Here is a 27,080-nt window from a genome sequence, read left to right as displayed (position 1 = left end):
GTGGGTGGGGCCTGGGGGACCGGAGGCTCCTTGCCCTACAGGCAACGGGGAGCCCCTGAGCAGGCTGGGGGAGGGTGCTATTAAGTGGGTTTGTGTTCCAGCTAGATTTCTGCAGTCACTATTTGGGAGGCTGCTGCACATGTGCAAATGAGAGCTCGTGAGGGCCTTGACCTTGAATGGGGCTGTGGAGTGGGGGTGGGGGCATATCACAGAAGGACTCAAGAGGTAACTGGCTACACGTGGGGGTGGGAGGTGTCTGAGTGACTGGGCCTTTTATGGAAAAAGGAAAGGCACTGCCAGGTGGGCTCACCTCTGGGCAGCTGAGCATGAGGACACGGATAGTGAGGTGCTTTATATCGAGCTCTGGCCTCAGCTAGCCGTGATTAGATTCACATCCCATGGTTTCCTAGCTGGCAGCCTTGAGCTAGCTCCTTAGCCATTCTGAGCCTTAGCTTCTCATCTGTAACGTGGAGAGAGAATGGCATCCGTCTCAGAGAATGGCTGTGAGGACCAGAGATCACACTTCCTTTTTTTTTTTTTTTTAAGATTTTATTTATTAGACAGAGAGCGAGAGAACACAAGAGGGAGAGTGGGAGAGGGGACAGCAGGCTCCCCGTTGAGCAGGGAACCAATGTGAGATTCCATCCCAGGACCCTGGGATCATGACCTAAGCTGAAGGCAGATGCTTAACCCACAGAGCCACCCGGGTGCCCGAGATCACACTTTCTGTGCTTCACACAGCTCTGCCAACAGTGAGTGCTCAGATACTGAAGCTGTTCTCCCAGGGGAGGTGCCATTAGTGGTTGGAATACCATCCAAATACTACAGAAGTTCCAAGCAAGGGGCCAGAGCAGTCAGGGGCTCTACAGCCACTTAGCCACTAACAGCGGTGTTCACACCATAAGAAGTGGGATCAAGCCACGAGCCTCACTTCAGACACATCTCAGCTCTCCCTTCCTCTGCTCATCGCCCACCCCCTGGCTGGCGGATGTGCTACAGGGGGAGCCCCACTCACAGGCAAGAAGGGTCTCACGTCCAACGCTGGCCTGCCTTGTGGTGGAGGAGGATGGCTCGGGCCTCTGCCCTCTTGCCCAGGAGGCCCCTGGCAGCTTTGGACCTGCAGAGATGACACGGATGACCCTGACCTTCTTCTCTCCCCAGGTCACCCATCTCCTCATCAAGAGGCCCCCTCTCTTCCACTACAGGCCGGGCGACTACTTGTACCTGAACATCCCCACCATCGCACGCTACGAGTGGCACCCCTTCACCATCAGCAGCGCTCCAGAGCAGAAAGGTATGCTCTCGCCCCAACTCGCTCAGCAGATGGTAATTTTCCGAGTTCTCCTGGGAGTCAAGCACAGGCTGGAGACCAGGAACACAGAAGCGAGTAAGACCAGAGACCCAAAGCCACCCTCCAAGAACTCCCTCCAAAACTGGGAAGCAGTTGCCCAAACTCTTACTGACTGGGGAGGTCAGGGCTGTCGTGAGGATCCCACGAAGGCCGGGCATGATTGGGTAGGTTACAAGGCTCCACAGACCTGGTGGCATAGCAGCCGAACTCTGAAGGGTTGGTTGGAGTTTACGAGATAGAGAAGGAGATGGGGGAGGAGAAAGAGCGAGAAGCATAAGCAGCAGCATGGAAACCTGGGAACCATTTCTCTCTGGCTCCCCAACACCCACAGAACTGCGGACCCCCCCTTCGCCCAGCAGACCTCTGGCCCCCCAGCCATGTGTGTGCCTTCCTTCTGGTCCTGGGCTGTTGGTGAGGCCAGCCCCTGGCCCTCTGCCCTCTTCCTAGGCCAGAGATTGGTCTTTCCACTTAGGTGGTCCTTCTGGCAGGGAATGCCCTATGTGGCCTTCGAGAGCAAGACCCTTGCTTGACTTCATGAGGGGGTAAAGGGTCCTGGTTGCCTGTTTTCTCTCACCCATCCTTATGAAAAGCTCTAATTCCACTCAGGATGCCTCCCAGCCCCAACGTGTCGAGACCCCTGGGCCAGCTCTCACATTTCAGGGTGAGACCCCAGGCAAGGGTTCCCCATGTGAGGCTGCACAACACCCGCCCTGGAGCCACCTGAGCGGTGGCTCGGATGTACAATGGGGCAAAGGTGGGAGTGGTGGCGGGAGAAGGAAGCTTATTTTATTCCTATCTTTCATTCCTGTTCTGTTTCTCAAGAAGATCTATGCTCGCAGAAAATTCAGATAGTATAGAAATATGTACAGAAGAAAATGAAAATCCCTCATAATAATTCCATCCAAAGAAAGCCGCTGTCCATCTTTTGGTGAACAGTCTTCTAGATCCGTATTTATATTTCTACGTGGCTCGTTGGCTTAGAGATAGTTTTGCATACATGGGGTCACACTGTTCACTCTGTTGTGCAGTCCACTTTTTCTCCATGAACGGTACGTCATGAAGGTCTTCGCAAGTCAGTTCTTTTTTTTAAAAAAAGAACTTTTCCTTATGTAGCTGCATAGTATTCCAGTGTATTGACACGAGTGTGATTACAATGACTGTGTGCACTCCGTGGAGGTGCCCTTGATTGGACCCGTTCTTCAGGGGGTTTCTTCAGGATCTCAGCTTGGAATCAGCCTGGCTCCCGGGCCCCAAGTCTTGTGCAGTGAACTGAGTGAGTCCCTATGAGGGCTGGTACATACCCCAACTCTGTTTACGGAGCTGGTTTCCAGAAACCAGGAGGGGACTCAGGTTGCCAGTGGTGGCTGATTGAATTCCACCAGCGTTTAGGGAGGCCTCCTACCTGGAGTTGCTGTGTGGGGCACTTCAGAGTGCATTTATGTAAACAAGGCACAGTCCCCCACCCCCCACCCCCCAGCCCCACATTGTCCCACCAAGTGGACGAGGCCTCAGAGAACCCACCGAAATTTAGCATCCTCTTCAACTGTGAATGCAGACAGGTTTCCAGTGGCCACGTAGTTCCGATGGATCTTGTCGTTCCGTGTGTTGATAGGCACATGTGTTCTCAGGTCATGTGTTTGGGTTTTTTTTTGTTGTTGTTGTTTTGTTTTGTTTTTGTTGTTGTTGTTTGTTGTTGTTTTGTTTTTGCAAACATGTGGTTTTGCGATTTCTCTGTATGTTACTTGGTGTATTTAAAAATCTTACTCTGGGAGCACCTGGGTGGCTCAGTGATTGAGCATCTGCCTTCAGCTCAGGGCGTGATCCCCGGGTCCTGGGATCAACTCCCTCATCGGGTTCCCCACAGGGAGGCTGCTTCTCCCTCTGCCTGTGTCTCTGCCATTCTCTCTCTGTCGCTCATAAATAAATAAAAATAAAATCTTTAAAATTAAAAAAAAAAAAACCTTACTCTGAGAAGGAATCTCTCTGTTGTAATCATGGGACAGCCAAAAGAGTCTATGGTTTAAAATTTTTTAAAAAGGGCAAGAATGGGCAGCCCCAGTGGCCCAGCGGTTTAGCACCACCTTCGGCCCAGGGCGTGATCCTGGAGACCCGGGATCGAGTCCCACACTGGGCTCTCTGCATGGATCCTGCTTCTCCCTCTGCCTCTCTCTCTCTCAATCTCTCTAATAAATAAATAAAATCTTTAAAAAAGAAAATAAAATAAAAAGGGCAAGAATGCCAAAGCAGAAGATCACCTTGGGGGGCCTCCTTGCTCTAATGCTGTGGCTTTTCTCCAGTGCCCTTCAGCAGAGGGGTAGCTACACCGCCTCTCTGCCCAGTTTTCCATTCAGCAGAGAACCTGAACAAGCACCTGTTTTGTCCCAGGCACTGGGCACAAGGAAAGCCATTGGTCCCACCCCAAACTGAGCACCTCCAGGGTGCAGAGCCATTGACAAGCATCTGGTTGAATGTGGGAGGGAGTGGTCTCTGCCTTGGGGAGACCCTGGCCCAGTGATGAAGGAGGCAGGGACACTCTGACCCCGTCTTAGCAGAGGAGACCGAACCCTTACTCTGTAGGTTTAAGTTGGCATCCTAGAGAAAGACTACAGTGTTTGCACTTGAGAGATGAGATTTCCAGCTCCTGTGGCTGTGACCCCTACTGTGGGCCTAAGCAAGGACATTCAGTCTGGGGCTTGAGCAGTTCATGCCCAGCTCCAACCCCTCAGGTGAGACAGGCTGGCTCCATGCTGGAGGCCAGCACCAAACCCCCAACCGCCTGCCCTGTCTCTTGCTCAGACACCATCTGGCTACACATCCGGTCTGAAGGTCAATGGACCAACAGGCTGTATGAGTCCTTCAAGACATCATGCCCCATGGACTGTGACCCCAAACCACTGTCAAGGAGTTTGAAGATGAGGAGGAGCCAGAGGAGGCCGGAGGTAGGTCGCTTTGGGGGAGGAAGGGTCCACCATGGAGAGAAACCCAACAGGGACTATGTTCCTGTCTTCTCAGCTGGTGAGCATCCATCATTGAGCAACTGCTGTATACACTGACTGGAAGGCTGCATGGGGGGTGAGGCGACTATGAACTAACTATGTGATCCAAGAGCCTAACCATCCCAGGTCCTCCCGAGTCCCATGTCTTCTATTAGAAGCCAGGGGGACGTTGAAAAGAGACCCGAAAAACCCACCTCCATGTCTTTGCTCCAGCACATTCTGACTGTTGGGCCTGGCACATCCTTTTGCCTCACCGAGCTTTAGCTTATTCATCAATGAACTGGAGGTGGTCCCCCTCCTTGGCCTCCATTTCTTACACGATTCTTTTAAGGATCGGTGATAGAATAATGCATGTAAAGTACTGAGCTGATCGGACAGCATGGTCCACGTGGACCCTCATCATCACTGTTAGCAGCATCGGCGGCGGCATCGTTATCTTTTGAACCCCAACGAAACCCACAAAGCTGCCAAGTTGTCAGTGTCCAAAATGGATACAGGCCCTGGGAGGTTTGGGAAGAATACAGCAAGGTCACAGTAAGGATAGACAGAGAAGGCTGACGGTACCTGGACACAGAGCTAGTAGACCGTACAGCTCCCCTGGGAGGCACGTTAATATGGGGAAGCTCTAGCCAAGGTCAAAGAGAAGATGCCCCAGGTCAAGCTCAGCCCTTGTGGAATTTAAAGTCCAGGGGAGACCAGAGACAGGCATCCATCTAGAAAGACGCCAAGAGCAAAGCTTTGGGAAAAATGAAAGGGTAGGTGGAAACAAGCAGGGTGTTCTCTGCTTTTAATCTGGGGAAGAAGGAAGCTGGCTTGACAAACCAGGAGAGGCCTACACCTGAATCAGCGGGTAGATATGTTAAAGGCTCTGTTTCTTTGGGACCTTAGGGACCACCACCAAAGAATAAGTTAGCACAGTCTTTCTGGCAGGCAGTCTGGCCACACGAGTCGGCATCTTAAATATGCCTACCCACTGGCCCAGCCATTCCATCCTTAGGGCTTTGTCCTGAAAAGCTAGTTGGACAGTTGCACAGGAAGTATGTTAATCACCTTGTTCATTCATTCATCTAACAAACATTTAGTGAGCGTGACACTTACTGTTTTCCAAGTACTAGTCTAGATGCCGGAGATACATCAGTAAGCAAAACAAACGCAGTCCCTGCCCTACGTTCTGGAGAGATAGACAATAAACAAACAATATACATACATAATGTGCCAAGTGATAATAAATGCTACGAAGCAAAATAAATCAGGGTAAAGGGATAGAGACAGGAGAGGTGCTATTTTATATATGCTGGTTGTTCACAGTAATGAAAAAGTGGGAATGATCAAAATGCCCAACCAACAGGGGTGTAGCTAAATAAATTACTGATCACCCTTATCATGGAATAGTAAGTCCCTAAAAAATATTATGTAAATGTATATACATTAGCATGGAAAGCTAGTCAAGATGTACTAAGTGGAAAAGACAGATTACAAAGAAATATATTTCATTTATGTAAATGTGTGTGTGTGTGTGTGTGTGTGTGTGTGTGTGTGTGTGTGTGTGTAAGTATGGAAGGACATAGAAACATGTTTAGAGAAGCTATTCTACTTTATTCAGGGTACTTTTTGCTTTATCCTTTCAAGTCCTGTAACATGTGAATCTTTAAAAACTTATGTGTACTGGGGCACCTGGATGGCTCAGTGGTTGAGCGTCTGCCTTTGGCTCAGGTCGTGATCCTGGGTCCTGGGATCGAGTCCCACATCGGGCTCCCTGCAGGGAGCCTGCTTCTTCCTCTGCCTGTGTCTCTGCCTCTCTCTGTGTCTCTAATGAATAAATAAATAAAATATTTAAAAATAAAAAAAGAACTAACATGTTCTAATTTCATTATTTAAGTAATAAAGCAACTTCCATTTTGAAACCAGAGTTTGGAGCACCAGCACATCCATTCAGGAACCTCGGTACAGGGAGCGGTGGCCTACAGCAAGGATGTCACTGTGGAACTGACATCCTACAGGCCCAAGGGAACCCCACAGCAGGGGGACCAAGGCCTAGTATCCACGGCGGTGACAAAGGAAGGGGCTCAGGCACAGTGGAGAGCCATAGCCGAGCCAGGCCAGGTAAGGCTGCGGAGGCGGGGGCTGGAGAGGGGGAGAGCCCATGTTTGTCTCCCCATGGGTGGCAAGTCCTTGGAACCCAGAGGAGAGGTCCTTATGGGCAGGCCACACCAGGAAGCACTGCACATTATTATGTGGTGCCCCTGCACCCGAGCCTGGGTGCGCCCCTTCCATAACTATTGCCATAGTCGCACCCTATTGAGACTATTGCCTGCCTACCTGGCCTCTCTCTTTCCTCCCCAGCATCACTTTAAACTGAATTGTACTAAAAGGATGCTTGAGCTTGCTGTCTTTAATGGGAAGTTAGCATGTGCTGTAATCAGAAGATAACTTGAAAAGTAAAATCAATAAAAACCAGTGTTACTAAATTCTTTCCAGATGTTTCTGCCTGCTAGTGTTCTGAGCCTGAAGCTGAACTCCACTGCTTCTCCCTTTTCTCTCTCTCAGAGGCTCGTGCTCTTTTCTCTCTCTCTCACTTTTGAAAAAGAAAAGGGAAAAAAAAGAGGTGGGACTGGTAAATGTTACGTGTTGAAGATGGCTAACCATGACGTGGGTTTTCCCCGTGCAATCAGAAGGCTTAAAGAGAACAGAAAGGAGAGTAGCCCTTGTCCGGTGTACCTCCTACACCGCTAGTTCAAGTCTGACACCTCCTCTGCAAGGACGCAGCATGCAGGGGCCCCCAAACAAAGAAGCAACGTGCTGTCATGCGATGAGCACTGGACGGTCAGCAAGAGACCCAGGCTCTACCCTGAGCATTTTGGGAACTTGGACAAGTCATTCTCAATACTGTCAAGCTGGGTTCCTCTTTGGCGAAGTGGGGGATTACTCTGGATGATTGTGAAGGTCACTCCTAACTCTGCCTCCCAGCACCAGACAGAGAGTTATCCCAGGCCCCTGCAGCCTGTTTGGGAGGGTCTGCTTCCTTCAACTTCTGGAAGGAAGTGCACTGACCTCTCAAATGCAGTCTGCCAAGTGCCCAGGCCCAGAAAGGAGGCCTGCTCCCTGCTCTCAGTGGCTCCCAGGAAGCCCAGAACAGAGTGCCAGGGGCAGGGTGAAGCTGTGAGCCAGGCCAGCCACTGGCTTTTCTGCCTGGTGCAGCTGGGCACCGCTATAAGGAGGAAAAGATGCTTCAGCTGAGCTGGGTTCTGAAGGATGCACAGGAATTTGTCAGCTGCGGAAGAGGAAAGGGTCTTTAAGCCAAGAGGGGGCGGGGAGAAAGTTATGGGAGTGGCTGGAGACTGGGGGGAGTGAGCGTTCTCCTGTCACCCCTTGAAGCTGACTTGCATTGGACCACAAGAGCCAATTGTTAGATTTTCAGGAGCCTTGAGAGCCAATTATTAGACACAGTCATTACGGTGGAAGCCACGATGGCAGTATTTACACCAGAAATCTCTGGACACTACCAGTCAGGATTTTGGTGTTGTCTTCTTTTTCTGAGGAGTCAGTTTGCCAGCACACCACTGATCTTCTCCCTCAAAAGGACTCCAAGCTCCCTGGAATGCTTGGGGCAAGAAAAGCAATTCCCTTTTTGTAGAGTTGCCCAGAGTGGCAAGGGCTGGATTGCCTCTGAGAATGACCTGATGTGCCCGTTCCCAGAGGCCCACGGCTCTCTGCTCCCCACAGGTCTCTGAGAAGTCCTCTGAGAACCACCTGTTTTGTAACATCAAGGTAAGAGGCTCCCATGCCTGAGCATGACCAAGGACCCTGCTTCAACCAGAGGAAGAGAAGCCTCTGCTTACAGAGGGCTTGCTGTGACCCCAGGGACCCCAGTCCCTCAAGTCCCCAGGTGTCTAGAGAAGGGGACCAAACCTGTCCCCTCGCAGGTGCTGGGTCCCACCCTCCCCAGTTCTGCCTTCTGACATTCCAGGGCTCTTCCAGACTTGAGCTCTGAACACTACAGTGGGAGCCACTTAGGCTTGGGCTGCAGCCCAGGAGGGCTGCTGAAGCCTTGGGGTCCGGCTCTCCCCAGGCACCCAGCCCTCTCTCCTCCAATGCTCTCCCGTCCACAGTGCTACATTGACGGCCCTTACGGAACCCCCACCCGCAGGATCTTTGCCTCTGAGCATGCAGTGCTCATCGGCGCGGGCATTGGCATCACCCCCTTTGCTTCCATCCTGCAGAGCATCATGTACAGGTGGGCGGACAGGCTGCCACGCCTGCCTGCATCCTAGGGAGCCCCCCTTCTCCCCTCACCCTTGTTCCCGTCTTCTCTCCTTTTACCCTTTCTTCTCTTTCTTGCTCTGGCCTTCCTCCCTCTCTCTTTTGGCTCTCAATCCTCCCCTTCCTCATAGGGTGGGCCCTGCTACCCTGCCCCTTCCCCCCATCCCCTGCATTGTTCTTTGGGGTCCTGAGAAGACTCACTCATCGCCTCCCCTCAGGCACCAGAAGAGGAAGAACATTTGCCCCAGCTGCCAGCACTCCTGGATGGATAGCGCCCAGGATGAGGACATGAAGCTCCACAAGGTGAGTGCCACCTCCTACAGGAAGGCCTCTGGACCCTCTTCCCTGGAAGAGTAGGCTCTCCTGTGCAGATGCAGGGGAGGGACGGATGGAACAACTGGTCCCTATGCTTCCCGTAACACCCCATGTTCTCCTCATGCCTCCCAAGTGTCCAGGCCTCCCCTTGCACCTCTGAGAGGCAGCCTGGGCCCTGAAAATGGAGTCCCAGTAAAGACCTTCAGAGCCTGCAAGTCAGGCAGCTGGGATCCGGTTATAGCCGTGATGTGTACTAGCCATCACCTGCTGGTAGTTTTAAAAATGAAAACGTTTGCCTTTTGAAAATTCATTATTTTGTATAGGCCACTTAAAAGAGCTTCTCAAAAAAAGAATTATTATTCTTCTGGCTTCTTCCTAAGCTTAATAGTTGAGAACACTGCTTACTATGAACGTTAGGTTATTGCAGAAAATCCTGACCTGACAGTCAGGAACCTGGGTCCTGATCCCATGCTGCTCTGTGACCTGGCCAAGGTTCCTACCTCTGCAAGTCTGTGTCACCATCTGTTAAATGGGGATGATAATGCGTGTCCTGCCAACACCAGGGCGTCATCCAGGTGCTGAGGATCACAGACGTGAGCATGCTATGAATGAGGCTGGCTCACTCTGAACAGAAGGGCCCCTCTCCCCAGGTGGACTTCATGTGGATCAACCGAGACCAGAGATCTTTCGAGTGGTTTGTGAGCCTGCTGACCAAACTGGAGATGGACCAGGCCGAGATATCACAAGAGGGTAGGAAAGGAGCCGGGCCTGAGGAAGATGGCAGCAGGGCGGGGCTCAGGGTCTTTGTAAGGGGGTGTTTAGATTATTCCATTTCTATCAAAAATGGGAGGGAGAGAGGAATGCTTTTTCTTTCCCCACTAAAATGTAAAATGTGTCAAACCAAAAAAAGAGGAGAAAAAGGTATTCATAATCTCATCCAGCTATCCAAAGCATTCCAGGTATTTTAAAGGATGTCCTGGTATTTTTTTCTTATTCACATTTTACAAAAACATAATTTTTTTTTATAATTTCCCTCTTTTGTGGCTTTTTTTTTTTAAGTCACGATGAATACCTGATGAAAGTTTAGATTCCCAGGCCTCATCCCAGACTTCCAAATCGGGGTCTCTGAGAGCAGGGCCCAAGAATGTGCTTTTGTTTTTTTTTTTTTTAGTTATTATTCATTTGAGAGAGAGTGAGAGCACGTGCGCATGAGCAGGGGTGAAGGCAGAGGGACAAGCAGACTCCCTGCTGAGGGGCGGGGGGCTCCATCCCAAGACGCTGAGATCATGACCCGAGCCAAAGGCAGAGGCTGAACCGACTGAGCCACCCAGCCATCCCTCCCCAGGAATGTACATTTTAACGTGCTTTCAAATGACTCCTATTCACACTTTTTTTTTTTTAGTTTTTTAAGGAATAATTTTTATACCATAACATTCGCCAATGCAAGTTTACATGAATACAATGACATTATGACAAATGTGTACAGCGGTGTAACCACCGCCACAGTAAAAATACAGAGCATTTCTATCATCTGCCAAGGTTTGCTCATCCTCCTTTGGCATCATCTCCTCCCCCCAATGTGCAGCTCCCGGCACCCCCGGATCTGCTTTCGATCACTACAGTTTTGCCCCTTCTAGACTCTCCTGTAAGTGGAATCATATAATATGCAATGTTTTCTAACTTCTTTCCCTTAACATAATACCTTTGAACTTCCGCATGTTGCTGCAGGTATTAGTAAGTGGTTCGTTCTTCTGCAGTGTTCTATTTTATAGATATACCAAAATCCCTTTTGCCACTCACTTGTGAGAGGTTGTTAGAGTTAGTCCCACTTTTTAGCCATTTGGAAGAAAGCTGCTCTATCTGCCTGTAAGTGTGGACATATTTGCCGGGTAGTATGGTCTGTGTTAAGTTTAACTTTCTAAGGAGCAGCCACACTGGTTTTCCAAAGTGGCTGTACCATTCTGTGTTTCCATCAGCAATGGACGAGGGTTCCAGTTGCTCTGCAACCTTGCCAACATTTGATATTGGCAGTCTCTTACGTTTCAGCCAATCTAGTGGGAAATAGCAGTATCTCAATGTGCTCTCACTCTCTCTCTTTTTTTTTTAAGAATAGTCTTTTCATTTTTTTAAAGATTTTATTTATTTATTCATGAGAGACACAGAGAGAGGCAGAGACACAGGCAGAGGGAGAAGCAGGCTCCATGCCGGGAGCCCGACGTGGTACTCGATCCCGGGACCCCAGGATCATGCCCCGAGCCAAAGGCAGACCCTCAACCTCTGAGCCAGCCAGGTGTCCCTCAATGTGCTCTTAATTTGCATTTCCCTAACAACTAATGATGCTGAACATGTTCTCGTGTTATTTGCGGTTTATGCATTTTTGAAGTGTCTGTTCAAATATTTTGCCCACTCCTTTGCCTTCTTTTTTATTAAGTGGTAAGAGTTCCTTACATATTCTGGAAGCAGGTTCCCTGTCAGGTGCACATTTGACATATACATTCTATAAGTCTGTGGTTTATCTTTTCATTTTCTTAAATTGCCTTTTGAAGGGCAACATTTTGAATTTCAGTGTTGTCCGGTTTATCAGATTTTTTTTTCTTTTATTCTTCATCCTTTTGTGTCCTAACATCTTTGCCTCACCCATGGCCATGAGTATTTTCTCTTATGTTTTTCTTCAAGAAGTCTTGTAGTTTTAGCTTTTCATTTCAATCAGTCTCATAGTGAACTCCACAAGGCATAGGATATTAGGTCACAAAATCAATTGTATTCCTGTTTACTAGCAACAGATAATTAGTAATGAAAAATTTTAAATAAAGAGTTTAAAAACATGAAATACTTAAAGATAAATTTAGCAAAATAAGAGCAAATGTATACACTGAAATCTTCAAAACAGTTCTGAGAAATGGTTTTCTCTATATGTTTCTTATATTGTAATTCATTGAATTTCTGGGATGGGTGGGCTTGTAATTTTCATCAAATTTGAGCAAATTTGGGTCTCTTCTATGTTTTCCATTTCTCTCTCCATTTTATCTGCTTTCTTTTATTTTTACATTCTCTCACTCACACTTTTAGTATCTCTTGTGATAGGTTTGTCTAAATCCATCATCTCTGTTGTTTCTTGGTCTGTTTCTAGCGACTAAATTTTCTTCGAGTTCTGGAACATATTCTCTACCTCTTTGCATGCCCAATAACTTTTTTTGGATGTCAGGCATTGCAAACTGCACGTTGTGTGTTCTGGATTTTGTGGTATTGCTTTACATAGCACTGTGCCTTGTTCTGGCACACATTTATATGACTTAGGAGAATTGGGATCCTTTCAAGACTTGCTTTTAACTTTTGTTAGGGTGCATGTGGAGCATGTGTCAGCATAGGGCGGCACCTCTGAGGGCTCTACCCACTCCCCTGAACATTACAAGCTGTCTCCACTCTTGCTGATGGAAACACAAATTAACCCCAGCTCTGTTTGAGCTCCTAGTACTGTTAAGCCTAGTGTTTTCTGGTAATTTTCTTTCGTATATGTATTGATTAACACTCAGCCAAAGACTTAGGGGAAATTTTATGTGGATTTTCAGAGCTAGGGAGCTCCTGCCTCCTTCCTTCTCTCCCTTCTTCCCTTCCTCTTTCTCTCCTGTTCCCCTTGCTCTTTTCTGTGCATTTTCCTTTTCTCAGTTTTATGACTGGCAAATCCCAGCTGCCTTGTGACTTCTCAATGCAGTGAGACCAGCACCAGGCAGTAAGCTGGGGTTCACTTCATCTGTTTCTCTCTCTCAACGACTACAGTTCTATGCTGCTTCATCACATGTGTCTGGAAAACATAGTTTCGTATACTTTGTCTATTTTTCTAGTTTTTTAAGGTGGGAAGGTAAATATGATTCTTTTTCCTCCAACATAGCTTTTTTAAAGATTGATGTGTTTGTTTTGAGAGAGAGCGAGCATGCAAGCAAGGGGAGGGACAGGGAGAGAATCTCTAGCAGATTCCCTGCTGAGCACAGAGCCTGATGTGGGGGCTCGATCTCATGGCCCAGAGATCATGACCTGAGCCGAAATTAAGTCGGATGCTCAACTGCCTGAGCCACTCAGAAACCCCTCCTACATAAATTTTTAATGTACATCGTCTGCTAGTATTGATGAACAGGTGAAGAAGCGTAGGTGTTGATTGGGAAGGACTGCTCAATATTTGTCCTGCTGAGGTGGCAGGGAAAAAAGTGTAGAGAATGCTTTAAGGTAAAGGTTAAACAACTTAACACGTACAAATTCTTTTCCCGTTTGGTCCCTTCTTTTACACTTTTATCAAAAATGAATGTTTGGGGGCACCCGGGTGGCTCAGTGGTTGAGCATCTGCCTTTGGCTCAGGGCATGTTCCAGGGGTCCAGGATAGGGTCCCGTATTGGGCTCCCTGCATGGAGCCTGCTTCTCCCTCTGCCTGTGTCTCTGCCTCTGTGTGTGTGTGTGTCTCTCATGAATAAATAAATGAAATATATTTTTTTAAAATGAACATTTTGGGCAGCCTGGGGTGGCTCAGCGGTTTAGCGCCTGCCTTCGGCTCAGGGCGTGATCCTGGAGACCCGGGATCGAGTCCCACGTCAGGCTCCCTGCATGGAGCCTGCTTCTCCCTCTGCCTGTGTTTCTGCCTCTCTCTTTCTCTGTGTCTCTCATGAATAAATAAATAAAATCTTTAAAAAATATTAAAAAATAAAATAATAAAATGATGTTTGAATGTCCTCCTCCAGCCCCACAGTCTCTCCCTCCCACTCCTAAGGGTTGCTGCTTACATCCTGTGCTAAGCCAAGGCTGAATCTGTATGATAGCATGGTTCTCTGGGTTCCATCTCAGTCTTCACAGGACATCTTTATGGAACACTGAGGTTTTATTTTATTTTATTTTATTTTATTTTATTTTATTTTATTTGAGATTTTATTTTATTTATTCATGAGAAACACAGAGAGGAGAGAGAGAGGCAGAGGGAGAAGCAGGTTCCACGCAGGGAGTCTGATGCAGGACTCGATCCTGGGTCTCCAGGATCATACCCTGGGCCGAAGGCAGGCCCTAAACCCCTGAGCCCCCCAGGCTGCCCATCAACACTGAGGTTTTATACTGTGTTTTAAAGTTAATCTGTTAGAATCATTGTTTTGTTTTACTTATGGAATAAGTAATATGAGGAGGAATATTTTTAGATATATTTCTAACTTTAGAGAATTGGTGGGTTTTTTTAAATACTTGTTGAGTTCAATGGAATCAGATCTTATTTGGCTGTTTAATTATCCTACGGCTGCCATGAGTGAGTTTAAATTCCTATGATAAATAGTTTCTAAGTTCAAGTAATCAAACACAGTTTTGTGTAAGAAACATTCAAACAGGCATAGTTTATTATAACAAACATTCAGAGCCCTAAAGCACGAGTCAATAGTATTTGACACAGAATTGGTAAACTTTAGAATGTTGCAATAAAGCTCCTTGCTCTTTCTTATAAATAACAATTATAGCAAATATTTATAGAACCTCCACTTTGTTCTAAATGCTTTTATGTATATTACTTCACTAGAAACTCAATTTTATGATGACAAGCTTGGGGGGGGAAGTTTAGATTTCATTTAAGTTTCCTGGTTACTGGTTTATAAATATTTGCAATTTGCTTCTTCCTAATCTGTATAAACAAAGGGTAACAGTGAACCCTGTGCTTTGCATTCTCAAAGCCACTTGAGTCAACAACTTTATTACCTCAAATTTCTTCCAAGGTTTTTCATTAACTGCAACAGAAGCTCATGACTTCTGATTTCAACTTTAATTATTTACCAAAGTTTGAGTTCAAGAATTCGTGGTTTATTGCTTTTAATTTCTACAGCTTAAGCTTCGAACATTCTGTTTGCGCTTGAATCTTTATTCCATCCCATAATAGCTATCGAAACTTGGGGACATTATCTAACTGCTTTGCTTCGATTTCCTCACGTGAAAAATATGTATGTAACTAGTACCCACCTCATAGGGTTGTCATGGGTATTCAATGAGATCATCTGTGCACACACAAAACGGTGGCTGGAGCTTAATAGCTGCTCAGTAAATTTAGCAGCATCAGTAGTAATAGTAATAGTAGCAGTAGTAGCAATAGTAGTAACAATGGTAGCAGTAGCAGTAGTGTCAACAGTAGCTATAGAAGCAATAGTAGCAGTGGCAGTAGTAGCAATAGTCATAATAGCAGTTGTAGCAATAGTAGCAGCAGTAGTGATAGTAGCACTAACAGTAATAGTAGCATTAACAGTAGGAACAGTAGTAACAGTAACAGTAATGCTAACAGTAGAAGTAGCAGTAGTAGCAATAGTAGTAGCAACAGCAATAGTAACAGTAGCAGTAGTAGCAATAGTAGTAATAGCAGTAGTAGCATCTGCCTTTGGCTCAGGGTTCATATTCCAGGGGTCCATGATTCCAGTAGTAGCAATAATAGTGGCAATAGTAGTAGCAGCAGCAGTTGCAGTAATTTTTTTCCTTTTTTAAAAGGTTTTATTTATTTATTTATTCACGAGAAACACAGAGAGGAAAGAGAAAGAGGCAGAGGGAGAAGCAGGCACCATGCAGGGAGCCCAACGTGGGACTCCATCCCAGGTCTCCAGGATCAGGCCCTGGGCTGAAGGTGGCGCTAAACCACTGAGCCACCCGGGCTGCCCAGCAGTCATAGTATTTAATGACTATATAATGAATGACACAGTTAGTGGCCTGCCGTGCTCCAACTACTGGACATTTTATTTGTTTCTGTTTCTCCACTCTCATATATAAAGCTGCAATTAATCTGTATGTGCACCTAGTTTATTTCCCTCCTTTGGATGATTTACTTCAGAGACTTTTCCAGAAATGGAATGAATGTCTCAAACGCTACAGATTTGGAGAGGGTGGAACCCAGCTCATTCTCCAGAGCTCCTCCTCTCCGCCCCACCATGGTGTCACTCTCCCCTCACCCCCTCTCTGGGGGTTGGGGACTCTGAGGAAGGCGAAAGAAGGGGGGGCCCTCTCAGGCAGGTGTCTCTATGGTACCTCTTGTTCCCTCCCAGCCACCCAGCCCTGCTCAAGTTAAGTGATATGTGAAATAAAAGGTGTTTTCTTCCTAGAGCCATTTGCATTTTAACAGTGACTGGGACCTTGAGCCACAGCAAAAGAGGGTTAATGGCAGCACAGGAGACAGTAGAGAGCCAGCTGGGATGGCCTGAACACTTTAGTCTTGGGAGAGGAGAAGGATGAAGCTTGTGGACCCCACGTCCCAGATCAGGCCCCATCATTTCCAGCTGGGATCAATGCGTAGGTGGAAGGTGGCACTTTGCCAGCCTTTTCCTGTCATGGCACAAGTGGAAAATGGTAACATTTGTATGCCATGTCAGGGAAAACGGGGGAAGCTGCTTGAGCACAGAGGTGCCCAGCAGGGAGCTCCAATCACCCCGAGAGCCAAAGGGACCAATGCCTCAGCAAACCAAACCGATCCCGTTGCAGACACTGGGCTGTGGACACTCACCAGTATCCAGGCCTGTGTCCAGGCAGATCCAGGCCAATCTCTGTCCTGTCCCTCCTGTCCTCTGGCTCCCCTTCTGGGATGCTGTTCTCATCCTGCCACACCCTGCTCCAGTCCCCACTACCTGCCACCACTTGCCAGCTGGGCAGTCAAGGCCTTTCACATCGGGCCTCAATGTGTGTCCGGTCCCATCTCCCATCTCCTGTTGCTCCTGTGCAAGGATCCTGTGTTCCAGGCAGGCAGTCCCATCACGCCCTACAAATACCACGTCGGTTCCAGCCTCTCCTCCTTGGCTCCTCTGCTCCCCCTTCTCGGCATGCCCTCCTTTCACACACCCCACTCCGGCTTTGAATCCTGCCCCTCTCCCAAGACCGACCCCTGTCCCCACCCTCCCAGGAAACAGGTCCGTCTGCTCCGGCCCTTCCCTGTAGATCAGTAGCATTGGCCATCTGACCCGCTCATTCAACCTTTGACCTTTTAGTCTCGGTCACCTTTTCAGGCACACATGGCCTGTGTGCCCAACCAGACTAAACAGACGCCATAAGATGTGAAAGGGTATGAGCTTCAGAGCCCAAAGACTGCTATGCTGCTAGAAGGGGATGCATTTCCCCCTCCTAGTCCTGAGGTGGTTTTGGGGTGCACGTCAGACAGAGGTCACACAGTCACTGCCTACGCCTTGCACAGAGTAGGCTCTGATCCAGCGGTGGGCCATCCTTCCTTTCTAAAGCATTGGTCACTTGGAGGTTGCAAAGAGCACAGTGGGCTCTGAGCACTCTTAGTCTCTCTCCAAGCTCTGGGGTAGGGGGCTGACATCCTGCCGTGTCCCCATTATAGGCGCAAACCCCTCAATGTCACCTTCTCCCACCACTCAGGCCCCTTCCTGGAGCTGCATATGTACATGACCTCTGCACTGGGCAAGAATGACATGAAGGCCATTGGCCTGCAGATGGCCCTCGACCTCCTGGCCAAGAAGGAGAAGAAGGACTCCATCACGGGCCTCCAGACACGCACCCAGCCTGGGCGGCCTGACTGGAACAAGGTAAAGGCCCGAGAAAGCCCCACGGCCTGGGGGACCAGCGGGGCTGAGAGCCTAAGGCAGTGGCTGGGGCAGTTAGGACCAAGCAGCTCAGGGCCAAGCATGAGACCAGCATCCCGGGTCCAGCTAGGATCACTGGCACCATCACTATCTCACCTTGTTCCATCATTGGGCTCAGTTTCCCTCTGTTCAGAGAGAAAGTTAGCCAGTTGGACCTCCTAGGCTTCCCCCCGCCCTGATTCCCTATGAACCAGGGTCAGAAGGCCTGAGTAGACGGGGTCTTGGGGAAAGCATCAAGTCTTATCCTTCCCGGTACAAATGGAAAGATTGAAGCCCAAGGCACAAAAGTTGGTGGTCTTTCTATTTGATTTCTCAGATTGGCTTTTAAATCATTTCTCCCCCTGAATACTTACCAGTCAGGGTGCAGTTTGCGTGAGGAGCCAGAGGGTACTGCTTTTCAATCTGCTGGCGATAATCATGCCCAGGTGGTGAGGGGACAGGACACCACTGATGCCTGGGCACCAAAGAGGGATTTTAGCAATGGCCTCCTTAAGCAGAATTTGGGGTGGAAATGGGTCTTCACTGGCAAAAAAGCTGGACTTTAGGAAAGAGGCATTTCAATGGAGGCAGGTGACCGGTGGACGACTAGCACGAGGTCTGGGCAGTTGTGGTTCAACGTGCCTACGGGGCCCTGTGGCTGCCCTCCAACACTCCCCGTAGACGTGCTCTAGGAGTGGAGGGCCTGGGTCTTTCTGGTCCAGCCCCTTCCCGGGGTCTGGGTCAGGTCAGGCGTTGAGCACATGGCTCCTTAACGGATGGCGACGTGTTGGACCCTCCGCTCTGAAGCCAAGCCTTGGAGCTCCTGGTGGGGACAGAGGGCCATCACTGCCACCCCTCACGTCGTCAGCTCCAGGTGGGTGTGTCCCCGAGCAGCTCCGCAGCCTCACTGGCCCCCCTCTGCTCTCTCCTGACCCTGTGTGAGCCCCAGGTGTTCCAGAAAGTGGCTGCTGAAAAGAAAGGCAAGGTGCAGGTCTTCTTCTGTGGCTCCCCAGCTCTGGCCAAGGTGCTCAAGGGCCACTGTGAGCAGTTCGGCTTCAAGTTCTTCCAAGAGAACTTCTAGCCTCATCTCTCCCAGTTCTCCCAAGCCCACGTTGCCGGCCAACTTGATCCCGTCGCCCCAGTGCCCCACAGAGGCCAGCCTCAGGAGCCACCTGGTCCTGCTCCACACACACAGCAGGAGCACCCAGGCCAGTGCACCTCCTTCAGGACCCTGGGGAAAGGCCGGTGGCCTGGGCCCTGTGCTGCTGTGCACTCTGGGGTTGCTGAGAAACTGAGTGGGGGGTGCTTCCCAGGCCACTGCTCCTCCGAAAAGTCCTCCGAGGGAGCCTTCCCCTACAACAGTGGTCCCCCACCTGCCAAATCATTCGGGATTTTTTATCCCAACATTTTATTTTATTTTTCCATGCATCCACGTATCTTGTCTTTCTGATGCATTTCCAAGCCCGCTTTGCCCGTCTGAGGAGCGTCCTTTACGTGCACACTCCTGGGTCCCGTTTGCAGCAATTCTGATTGTGAAGTTCTGGAGGTGAACCCCGGAAAATGTATTTTATTCAAAACCCATCCTCTTAAGAGGAGATGAGCAGTGTATTTCCCACCTCTCTCTCTGTCACCGTCTCCCTATCTGTGTCCCTTCCCACCCCGCATCGCTCCCCCTGTCTCTCTCTGCCTCTCCCCTGCCTGCGTGTGTCCCCTGGTGTCCCTTCCCGGCTCCACGTGTTGGTTTCTCCCTTGTCCCCATGCCCTGAGTCATCAGAGGAACAGGTAGGAGACAGTCTGTGGCTGCGTCCACCTGAGGGGGACACAGGAGAGCCGTGCGCCTGGAAACCTCATTGCTTGAAGCTCAGCTGAGCCACACGGCTGTGGTGCAGCCCTGGAAACCTCTCCGCAACTGACTCTTCATCTGAGAAATGGCACTGGTGACATCACCCGGTCACAGCTGTCATGAGAGCAAAATGGGACGTTGGTGCTCAGGACATACATCTTCCATCCCCGCATGGCTCTCTGTGTCTCTGCACCTCGTCCCTAGGCAGCCTTTGTCGCATCTGTCACTGTGTGCTGGAGTACCTGGCAGGGACAGCGAAAGCCCAAGTTCTCCTGTGAGACACTGTGTGGAGGGCAGGGGGTGCGGGGGCTGGCCTTGCCACTAGGATTTGAGCTGGGGGGTCCCGCCTGCCCCACACTGCGAGCCCCTGGGAACCCCCAAGGTCCTGGGCAGCCTCCACTCTGCAGCCTGTCTTGCTAGTTAGTTCTTTCTCTTGTGTGGGAGCCTAAACCACTCCACCCCAAACCCGCTTTGGGGAGGGGGAAGGGGGGCTTCGAATGCTGCACTTTCCCATAGAATCGCAGATTGTGCCTTTCTTTTGTGTGGATTGGAAGGCCCAGAAGGGGAACAGGTAAAGGAATTGGGTGAGGAGGACACCCCTTATAAAGATCTGGGCATCCAAAGGGGGAGCTGGGACCCAGATGAGGGGGTGGTGTGCAGAGGGTGAGCGGAGAGGGCAGAAGGAGGCATCCTGTGGGGAAAGTTGTCTTCACAGAGCAGCAGCGAGAGGAGGGGATGGTGGCAGAAGGAGTGGAAGGACACCCTGGGGGAGAGGGCACAGTGCTCCTTGAGGACAGAGGCAGTGGGAGAAAGGACATGGGGTGCAAGAAGCAGGAGGAGCAGGAGCACGAGTACGAGAGGAGGAGGGGCCCAGCTGGCAGCCCCACAGGGAAGCACTGGGTGCAGAGGGCGGGGAGGAGGAGACCCAGGCCCCCCTGAGTCCCTCCTTGCTGGGAGCCTGCACACCTGGGAGACCTGGTGCCGGGGGCCTTCCACCCGGACCAGGTGCAGTTTCCAGCAAGCCCGGGGTGGGCGCACAACTCACACGGAGGAGTCGGAGGAGTCGTGTTATCAGCCTGAGGTCACACGGTCTTGGAACTCATTGCCCTGCTGGGTTGGTTCTTCCCCCTTCATCAGACCTGCGAAGGCTTGGGGGCAAACTGTCACCACCTGTAGCGTAGAAGTCAACAGGGTGTCTTGACTCAGGGCTGGGCCATGTGCTGGGAATGTACCAAAGTCATTTGGAAAGTTGGCAGAGCAGAGTCTGTTTAGCATAGGACTTCCCTCTGTGTCTGTCTGTCTGTCTGTGTTCATCTGGAGTTTTATATCACACAGAGGGTGAGAGGAGGGGGAGGAACTGGGACATAGATCTAAAATCCACCCAGGGGCCACACATTGGACATCTGGCCACCCGAGTCCTGAGGCTTTCTCTCCAGACATACTGCAGGTACCCACTGGAGGGCGCTGCAGAATCAGAGATCTTGGAGGTTTTGTCTGCGGGGAAGGAGCCGGGTCCCTGAGTGGCAGTGAATCCAAGGCAGGCCCGAGGACACTGTGCCCCACCCCGAAGCTCCGGCTCCAGGAGCACCTCCACCCCAGACCTGGGCTGATGTGTGAAGTCAAGAGGATTCATGTTCCAGATCAGAGTTCCTGGAGCCGCCAGCCCCTAGCACCAGCACACAAATGCGCACACACACACATACCTCTCCCTCCCTGGGCTTCCCATTTTTCCATCTGTAAGTAAGGACAGGATAGGCCTGCTGGGGGAGAGTGTGCAGGTCCAGGCTCCGCCCTGGGGCTCGGCCACCTACCTCTCATCGTAGGTGGCAGGATCGAATATGTGGTCTGTCCATCTGGATGTTGCCTGGATGTGCAGATGGGGGCTGTCCTGCCATCAACCAGAAAGAAATGCATCCGAATGTCTGGCTGACCTTCCTCCGTAGACATATGGGCGTCTAAGAGGGTTCAGGCTATCACACACACACACAGGGAACAGAGGGAACACAAGCCAACTACAGGTAAGGGGTGGGTTATGTGGGCGTGAGCTCCCCACGGTCAGGCCTGCGGCCCCAGCATCTAGCACAGAGGGAGGGGCGCTAGGCCTACCCCACGTGGCATGGCGTGTGGGCTCCCACAAAGGGAGCAAAGGGCTTACTTAACTGGAATTATCCTTGGGAAGAAAGGGTCCTCTGCAGAGAACTGTCATTTGGAATCTGGGATGCCAAAGCGCAAACTCTGAGCCCACTGAACCAATGGCCTTGCCGGGCTCCACGAGGCTGCTGTGCCCTGTGGTCAGCTCCCACAGAGCCAGCAGGGGCTGGCGAAGCGATGAGACAGGCCCACCTGGATGAACCAGAGGCACAAGTGCAGTCTATTACACTGAGAGCCAACAGGCATGGACGGGAGGGGAGGGTGACACAGGTCATATTGACAAGTGTCAGCAGTCTTGCAGACAGAGTCAAGATGAGGGAGGGATCAGAGATACCAGCCAAGGGCAGCCCAGGTGGCTCAGCGGTTTGGTGCCGCCTTTGGCCCAGGACGTGATCCTGGAGACCCGGGATCGAGTCCCACGTCGGGCTCCCTGCATGGAGCCTGCTTCTCCCTCTGCCTGTGTCTCTGCCTCTCTCTCTCTCTCTCTCTCTCTCTCTCTGTCTCTATGAATAAATAAATAAAATCTTAAAAATTAAAAAAAAAAGAGAGAGATACCAGCCAAGACTGGCCCTGGGCAAACATCTTGGAGGTGAGTAGGGGGACTTTGCCCTCCGAAGACAGAGCACTGGGTCCCACATTTGCCTGTGTCCCAGTCAGCTGTGTGACCTTGGGTATGCCCCGTGACCTCTCTGAGCAGTTGCTTCCTCATTTATAAAATGAGCAGATTAAGGATGAGTATTTTAAAATGCTAGTATATGCATATTCCTTTCTTAAAAGATATGCAAAAAAATAGATGTTTTTCATCTGTTTGCTTTGGGAGTGGGAATGGAGGGACAAGAAGGAAAGGATTTTGTTTGGGGGTTGTTTTTATTTTATTTTTTTTTTTACGTTTTATCTTCTAATCCTCCATAAAGTCTGAAGTTTTTATGATAGCTGTAGGTTTTATAGTTTTGTTTTTTTTTAAAAAAAGGAATGCTGAGTAAAAGAAAAAAGAAACAACTTCATGTAACCCAAAAGAAACTGCTTATGTGTATGGAGCAGGGGATAAATCGGTAGAAATGCGTTGGAAGACAGGAGACACACCAAACATCCACAGTGGTCAATGGTGGAGGGGGTAGGAGGACCTTCATGCTTTCCTCTTTCCTATCTTACGTATTCACGTGTTATACACGTAACGTTTCACATTATGGTATAGAAATTTTACACCACGCTCCTCAGGAATTGCTTGTTTGCTTTTTAAACTATGCCCTTAGGTTCAGGCCTAATATCGTTTCTTTTTCAAGAATAAACAAAATGGAAAGGTTGTCTGAAGTGTCATTAAGATCCTGAATGGGGATCCCTGGGTGGCTCAGCAGTTTGGCACCTGCCTTCAGCCCAGGGCGTGCTCCTGGGGTCCTGGGATCGAGTCCCGCGTCGGGCTCCCTGCATGGAGCCTGCTTCTCCCTCTGCCTGTGTCTCTGCCTCTCTCTGTATGTGTCTCTCATGAATGCATAAATAAAATCTTAAAAAAAAAAAAAAGATCCTGAATAATGAGTGGCTCCCAGATGAAAGTGTGTGGGACAGGGCTGGGCAGTGGGATCGGCCCCTCCAGCTGGGGGCGCTCTGGGACCTGTTCTGCAAAGGGATGTTGGGACAAGCCAGGATTCAGTGTGCCAACCTGTGGGCCCCAGGGGGCTACGGAGTAAAACACAGGGCCCCTTCCAGGCCTGAGGCTGGTCCGCAAAGGAGACTGCAGAGGCCTTGGGCACTCGGGAGAAGCTGCCTGCTGGGGAGGGGGGGGTCCAGGGACAGCACAGCCACTGGGGGCGTGGGTGGGGGACACTGTTCCTGCTAAACAAGCACTCATAGTAACCAGCCTTCCCGACAGATTGATGCATCTTTTTATGATCTGTCTTTACAATATGATGACTCTCTCCTTTTAAAAATAAGATTCATTCAGACAAGACATTTATTTTATGGGGAAAGCCATCCCAGTGGGGAAAAAAATCCTCAAGCTGAATGGCAGAGATGGCTGGAAGGAGACTTCACTCTCCAGGCAGCTTCCAGCCTCCCAACCTTGGCCACGTGGCAGTGGCCCCAAAAGGGCTCCCCTATCCTGCCCACGGACCATCTTGGGCAATGGGGCCACCTTGAATCATCTCCACCGTGTGGAGTGTAGCCTGGTGGAGAAAGCAAAATAAAGAAAAATAGGTAGTGAGTTTCTGTGTGGCAGGGGAGAAAAGGGCACATTTTTTGTAAAAAAAAAAAAAAAAAAAAAAAGTTCGAGATGTGGTAGGATAGTTTACATATATAGATTAAGCTTGCCTTTAAATGTTTAAATGCCCCTGAGAGCCGTCGAGAAAAATGGATTATTTGTCTCTGTGTCTCTGTGTCTCTGTGATTGGAATAGTGCTACCACCTAGCAGGCGCTCGGCTATGTGTCATCAATGTTTCTCTCACCACGGTCCCTGTTTCAGCTGGTGGCACCAGGAGGTAGTATCGACTCTTCTGTCTCCCCCACTTTCGGGCCCCAGCAGGTCACCAGGCCCCGTCACATGACATTCCCCGTGTTTCTCACATCCATTCCCTCTCCCCTTGGCCCTGCCCAGGTTCAGTCTTTCAATCGCCTTTTGCCTGGACCCTGGCAGCAGCCTCCTGGCTGGTCTCCCTGCGTCCAGCCTCTCCCAGCCATCCCCCCACACACACTGTTGTGGATCTAATCACACAACTTCCTGTTGTGTAACTGTCCCTTTGCAGTCATCCGGGCCCTGAGACTGGCACACGGGCCTCCCCGATAAGCTAAGGACTCAGTTAAGATCTGCAACCACCACGTTATTACCGGCCCTTCCTGATCTCTTGTGTCTTGCCCATGCCCATCTCCCTCTCCAGGTAACAGAGCTCCCCCCAGAGCACCTTCAAAGCCTTGGCCTCTGCAGCGCCTGACGGATGGAGCACCCTTTCCCATCTTCAGATCGAGGTTTCAGAACATTTCATCACCTTGATGAAATCCTTGATGACCAACTTGTCACAGAATAAACAGCCTCCTTCGTATGATGGCACAGGACCTGCCTCCACTAGGGATCTTCCGCAGGTACTTACCTACTAGCCTGGGAGTCCCTTGAGGATAGGAACAGAGTCTGTCTGTCTGTCTGTCTGTCTTTCTGGCCCCTGGCATGTAACAGGCAGTCAGTGAAGTCGTTGGTAAGCTAACGGGACCCCCTTGAACCCCCATCTCTCCTTCCTTTCCTTATCCTCTTTGCTGCTCCCCCTCGAGGGTGGGAAAACCCTAACATCCCTGCAGGCAGACAGGACCTTTCAGGTGAGTTAAGCAGGCAGCTGCCTTCAAGGCGGGACTTTAGGGCTCCTGGAAAGGCTCCTGCCTCCCTCACCTCCCCTGCCTCCCACACTGGCTTCTCTCCCATGAGTGCAGGTCAGGTGTAATAGAGACATCCCAGTGACAGGGGTGCTTATGGACTCCAGCCCTCTCTGTGAGATGTGGAGGTGGGGCTTGTGGTCCCTTGCACCTGAGACACTTCCTCCTCCTCTTCCCTTCTTCCTGTAACTCAAAAGAGATGAATGACTTAGAAAGAGCAAATGAATCAGAAATAGGGAGAGAGAAAAAAGAGTAATTTTGCCAAGTTATTATTCAAAGGAGCTCTCCGGGACTCAGAGCGAGAGCAGCCCCATCCATCACTCCGCAGAGCTGCGCGGCCGGTGGGGGAAGTGGCCGGGCTGTCCGTAGATGGCTCTGCGTGAGGGAGCAGGTGCATGAGTGGGCAGCCAGGCCGGGAGCCCGTGGCCCTTTGCCAGCCATCGCAGGGGGAGGGAAGCCAGAGGGACACCGAATGGGGTCAGCCAGCCCGAAGGCCCGGGACAAAGTCCATTGACCTGCTTTTTCTCGGCAGGCCAGAGCCCCGCAGGCTATGCTCTGGGCCAGGGCCAACTGGGGGGCGGGGAGCACCCCTCAGGCCGGAGAGGAGAGAGAGGTGGTGGGGCAAGCCTCTGGCCTGGAGCCTGCTCCCCTCAGCTGCTCCCTCTAGGCCTTTGCTACCCTGGGGGGTGCCAGGGAGTGGAGGGGCAGCCCCTACCTCCTCCCACCAGAAGGAGAGCCTAAGCCACCCTCATCCCTGCACCCCAAGGCTGAGCCTAGTGAACGCCCCTTGAGCGGGCGAATGAATGAATGAATGAATGAGAAAATTATGACAGCACATTGCTTCCTTCTCTTTGTGATTCTTATTACTTTGCCATAATCTTTACACAAAAGTTATCCCTTGGGATCCCTGGGTGGCGCAGCGGTTTGGCGCCTGCCTTTGGCCCAGGGCGCGATCCTGGAGATCCGGGATTGAATCCCACGTCAGGCTCCTGGTGCGTGGAGCCTGCTTCTCCCTCTGCCTGTGTCTCTGCCTCTCTCTCTCTGTGTGTGTGACTGTCATAAATAAATAAAAAAATTTTTTTAAAAATTAAAAAAAAACAAAAAACAAAAGTTATCCCTTGCTTATTAAATTATAATTATAATCTTGACTTGGGGGCAAAACCTAAATCAGATTTCGCTTTATGTGAAAGCGCTGCACCAGGGGACCTTGAGCGATCCGCAGGGATGAGCAGAGGGCAGGAGGGAGGCGCAGAGCTTCTTGAAGGGCAGGAGGGCCTCGGTCCATTTCCCGGTCCCACCATGCCATCACCTGGGAGGCTGTGGACCCCCGGGGTTCCACATTAGGGCGCATTTCCGTGCCCTGAAGGAGACAAGTCTGTGGAATCCCTACCATTCTGGGCACTGGAGTTCTACAGTGGACAGGAGGGTCGAGGTGTCTGCCTTCAGTTCCCTCATCTGTGAAATGGGGACGAAATCATCCCGGTGCCTATTAGATAGGACCACGGTTAGGATTAAATGAGTTAATGTGTGGGAGGTGCTTAAAACAGTGCTGGGCATGTAGTACATTCCAATAAATGGTTATTTCTGTCCTCGTCGGTTTGGACTGCTGAAACAAAATAGCACAGACTGGGTGGCTTATACACAACACAATTTATTTCTCGCGCTTCTGGAGGCTGGGGGTTCAGGAACGATCAGGGTGCCGGAGTGGTGGGGTTCTGGTGAGGACCCTCCCAGTTGCCCCACTGCCATCAGGAGACACCTGTTGTCCCTTGTCTTTAGATCCTTGATGACCAACCAGATTTGGAAGCCTAAGAAACCCCCTCCCATCCCAGGGAGGACCACCTGGCTCCCCGAGGTCAGCAAACACCACCACGCCACCCCACCTGCGGGCCCTCACACCCTGGCAAGCCCTGGCCAGGCCGCTGGATCCTGCGGCAGCAGACGGCGCCCCTCCCTGTGTCCTGTCCCCAACCCACCAAGCCTGGGCTGCAGGAGGCAGAAGGAGATCAAATCATAGCTCCTCCAGCTCATTAGTGCTGCCTTGTGAATTCCGGGAATAATGTATGTTCTTTCCTCCCCTGATTGCTTCTGAAATCTCCTGCCTGTTTATCAAATCTGAGCCTCTTCCAAGCCTCTGCTCTTGGGCTCTGCACTCCCCTTCTCCAAAGGGGAAAACAGCAAAATTTTCCTGGGGGTTTCGATTCAAGGTTGAGGATAGGAAGGCCAGTTTCAAATAACCTGGCCCCAT

At 50.4% G+C, this 27,080-nt stretch overlaps 1 protein-coding gene across 3 annotated transcripts in view; it reads left to right on the top strand.

The window, feature by feature from the left end:
* NOX5 (NADPH oxidase 5) overlaps positions 1–22,911 on the top strand; it is a 36,579-nt gene extending 13,668 nt beyond the window's left edge. Inside the window, exons 9-17 of one of the 3 annotated variants that reach the window (XM_041745126.1) lie at positions 1,162–1,294; positions 4,148–4,290; positions 6,256–6,450; positions 8,071–8,115; positions 8,457–8,581; positions 8,826–8,910; positions 9,573–9,672; positions 17,284–17,450; positions 18,436–22,911. In XM_041745126.1, coding sequence (XP_041601060.1) covers positions 1,162–1,294; positions 4,148–4,290; positions 6,256–6,450; positions 8,071–8,115; positions 8,457–8,581; positions 8,826–8,910; positions 9,573–9,672; positions 17,284–17,450; positions 18,436–18,567 — 1,125 coding nt within the window. In that variant the 3' untranslated portion in view covers positions 18,568–22,911. Of the gene's footprint in view, positions 1–1,161; positions 1,295–4,147; positions 4,291–6,255; positions 6,451–8,070; positions 8,116–8,456; positions 8,582–8,825; positions 8,911–9,572; positions 9,673–17,283 lie in introns of all 3 variants that reach the window. The other 2 variants (XM_041745125.1, XM_041745127.1) reach the window with 2 other exon arrangements.
* The last annotated feature ends 4,169 nt before the right edge of the window (positions 22,912–27,080 follow it).

The sequence above is a fragment of the Vulpes lagopus genome, chromosome 2, assembly GCF_018345385.1.
Source record: "Vulpes lagopus strain Blue_001 chromosome 2, ASM1834538v1, whole genome shotgun sequence".
NCBI lineage: Eukaryota > Metazoa > Chordata > Mammalia > Carnivora > Canidae > Vulpes > Vulpes lagopus.
This window is presented reverse-complemented; position numbering and strand designations above follow the sequence as displayed.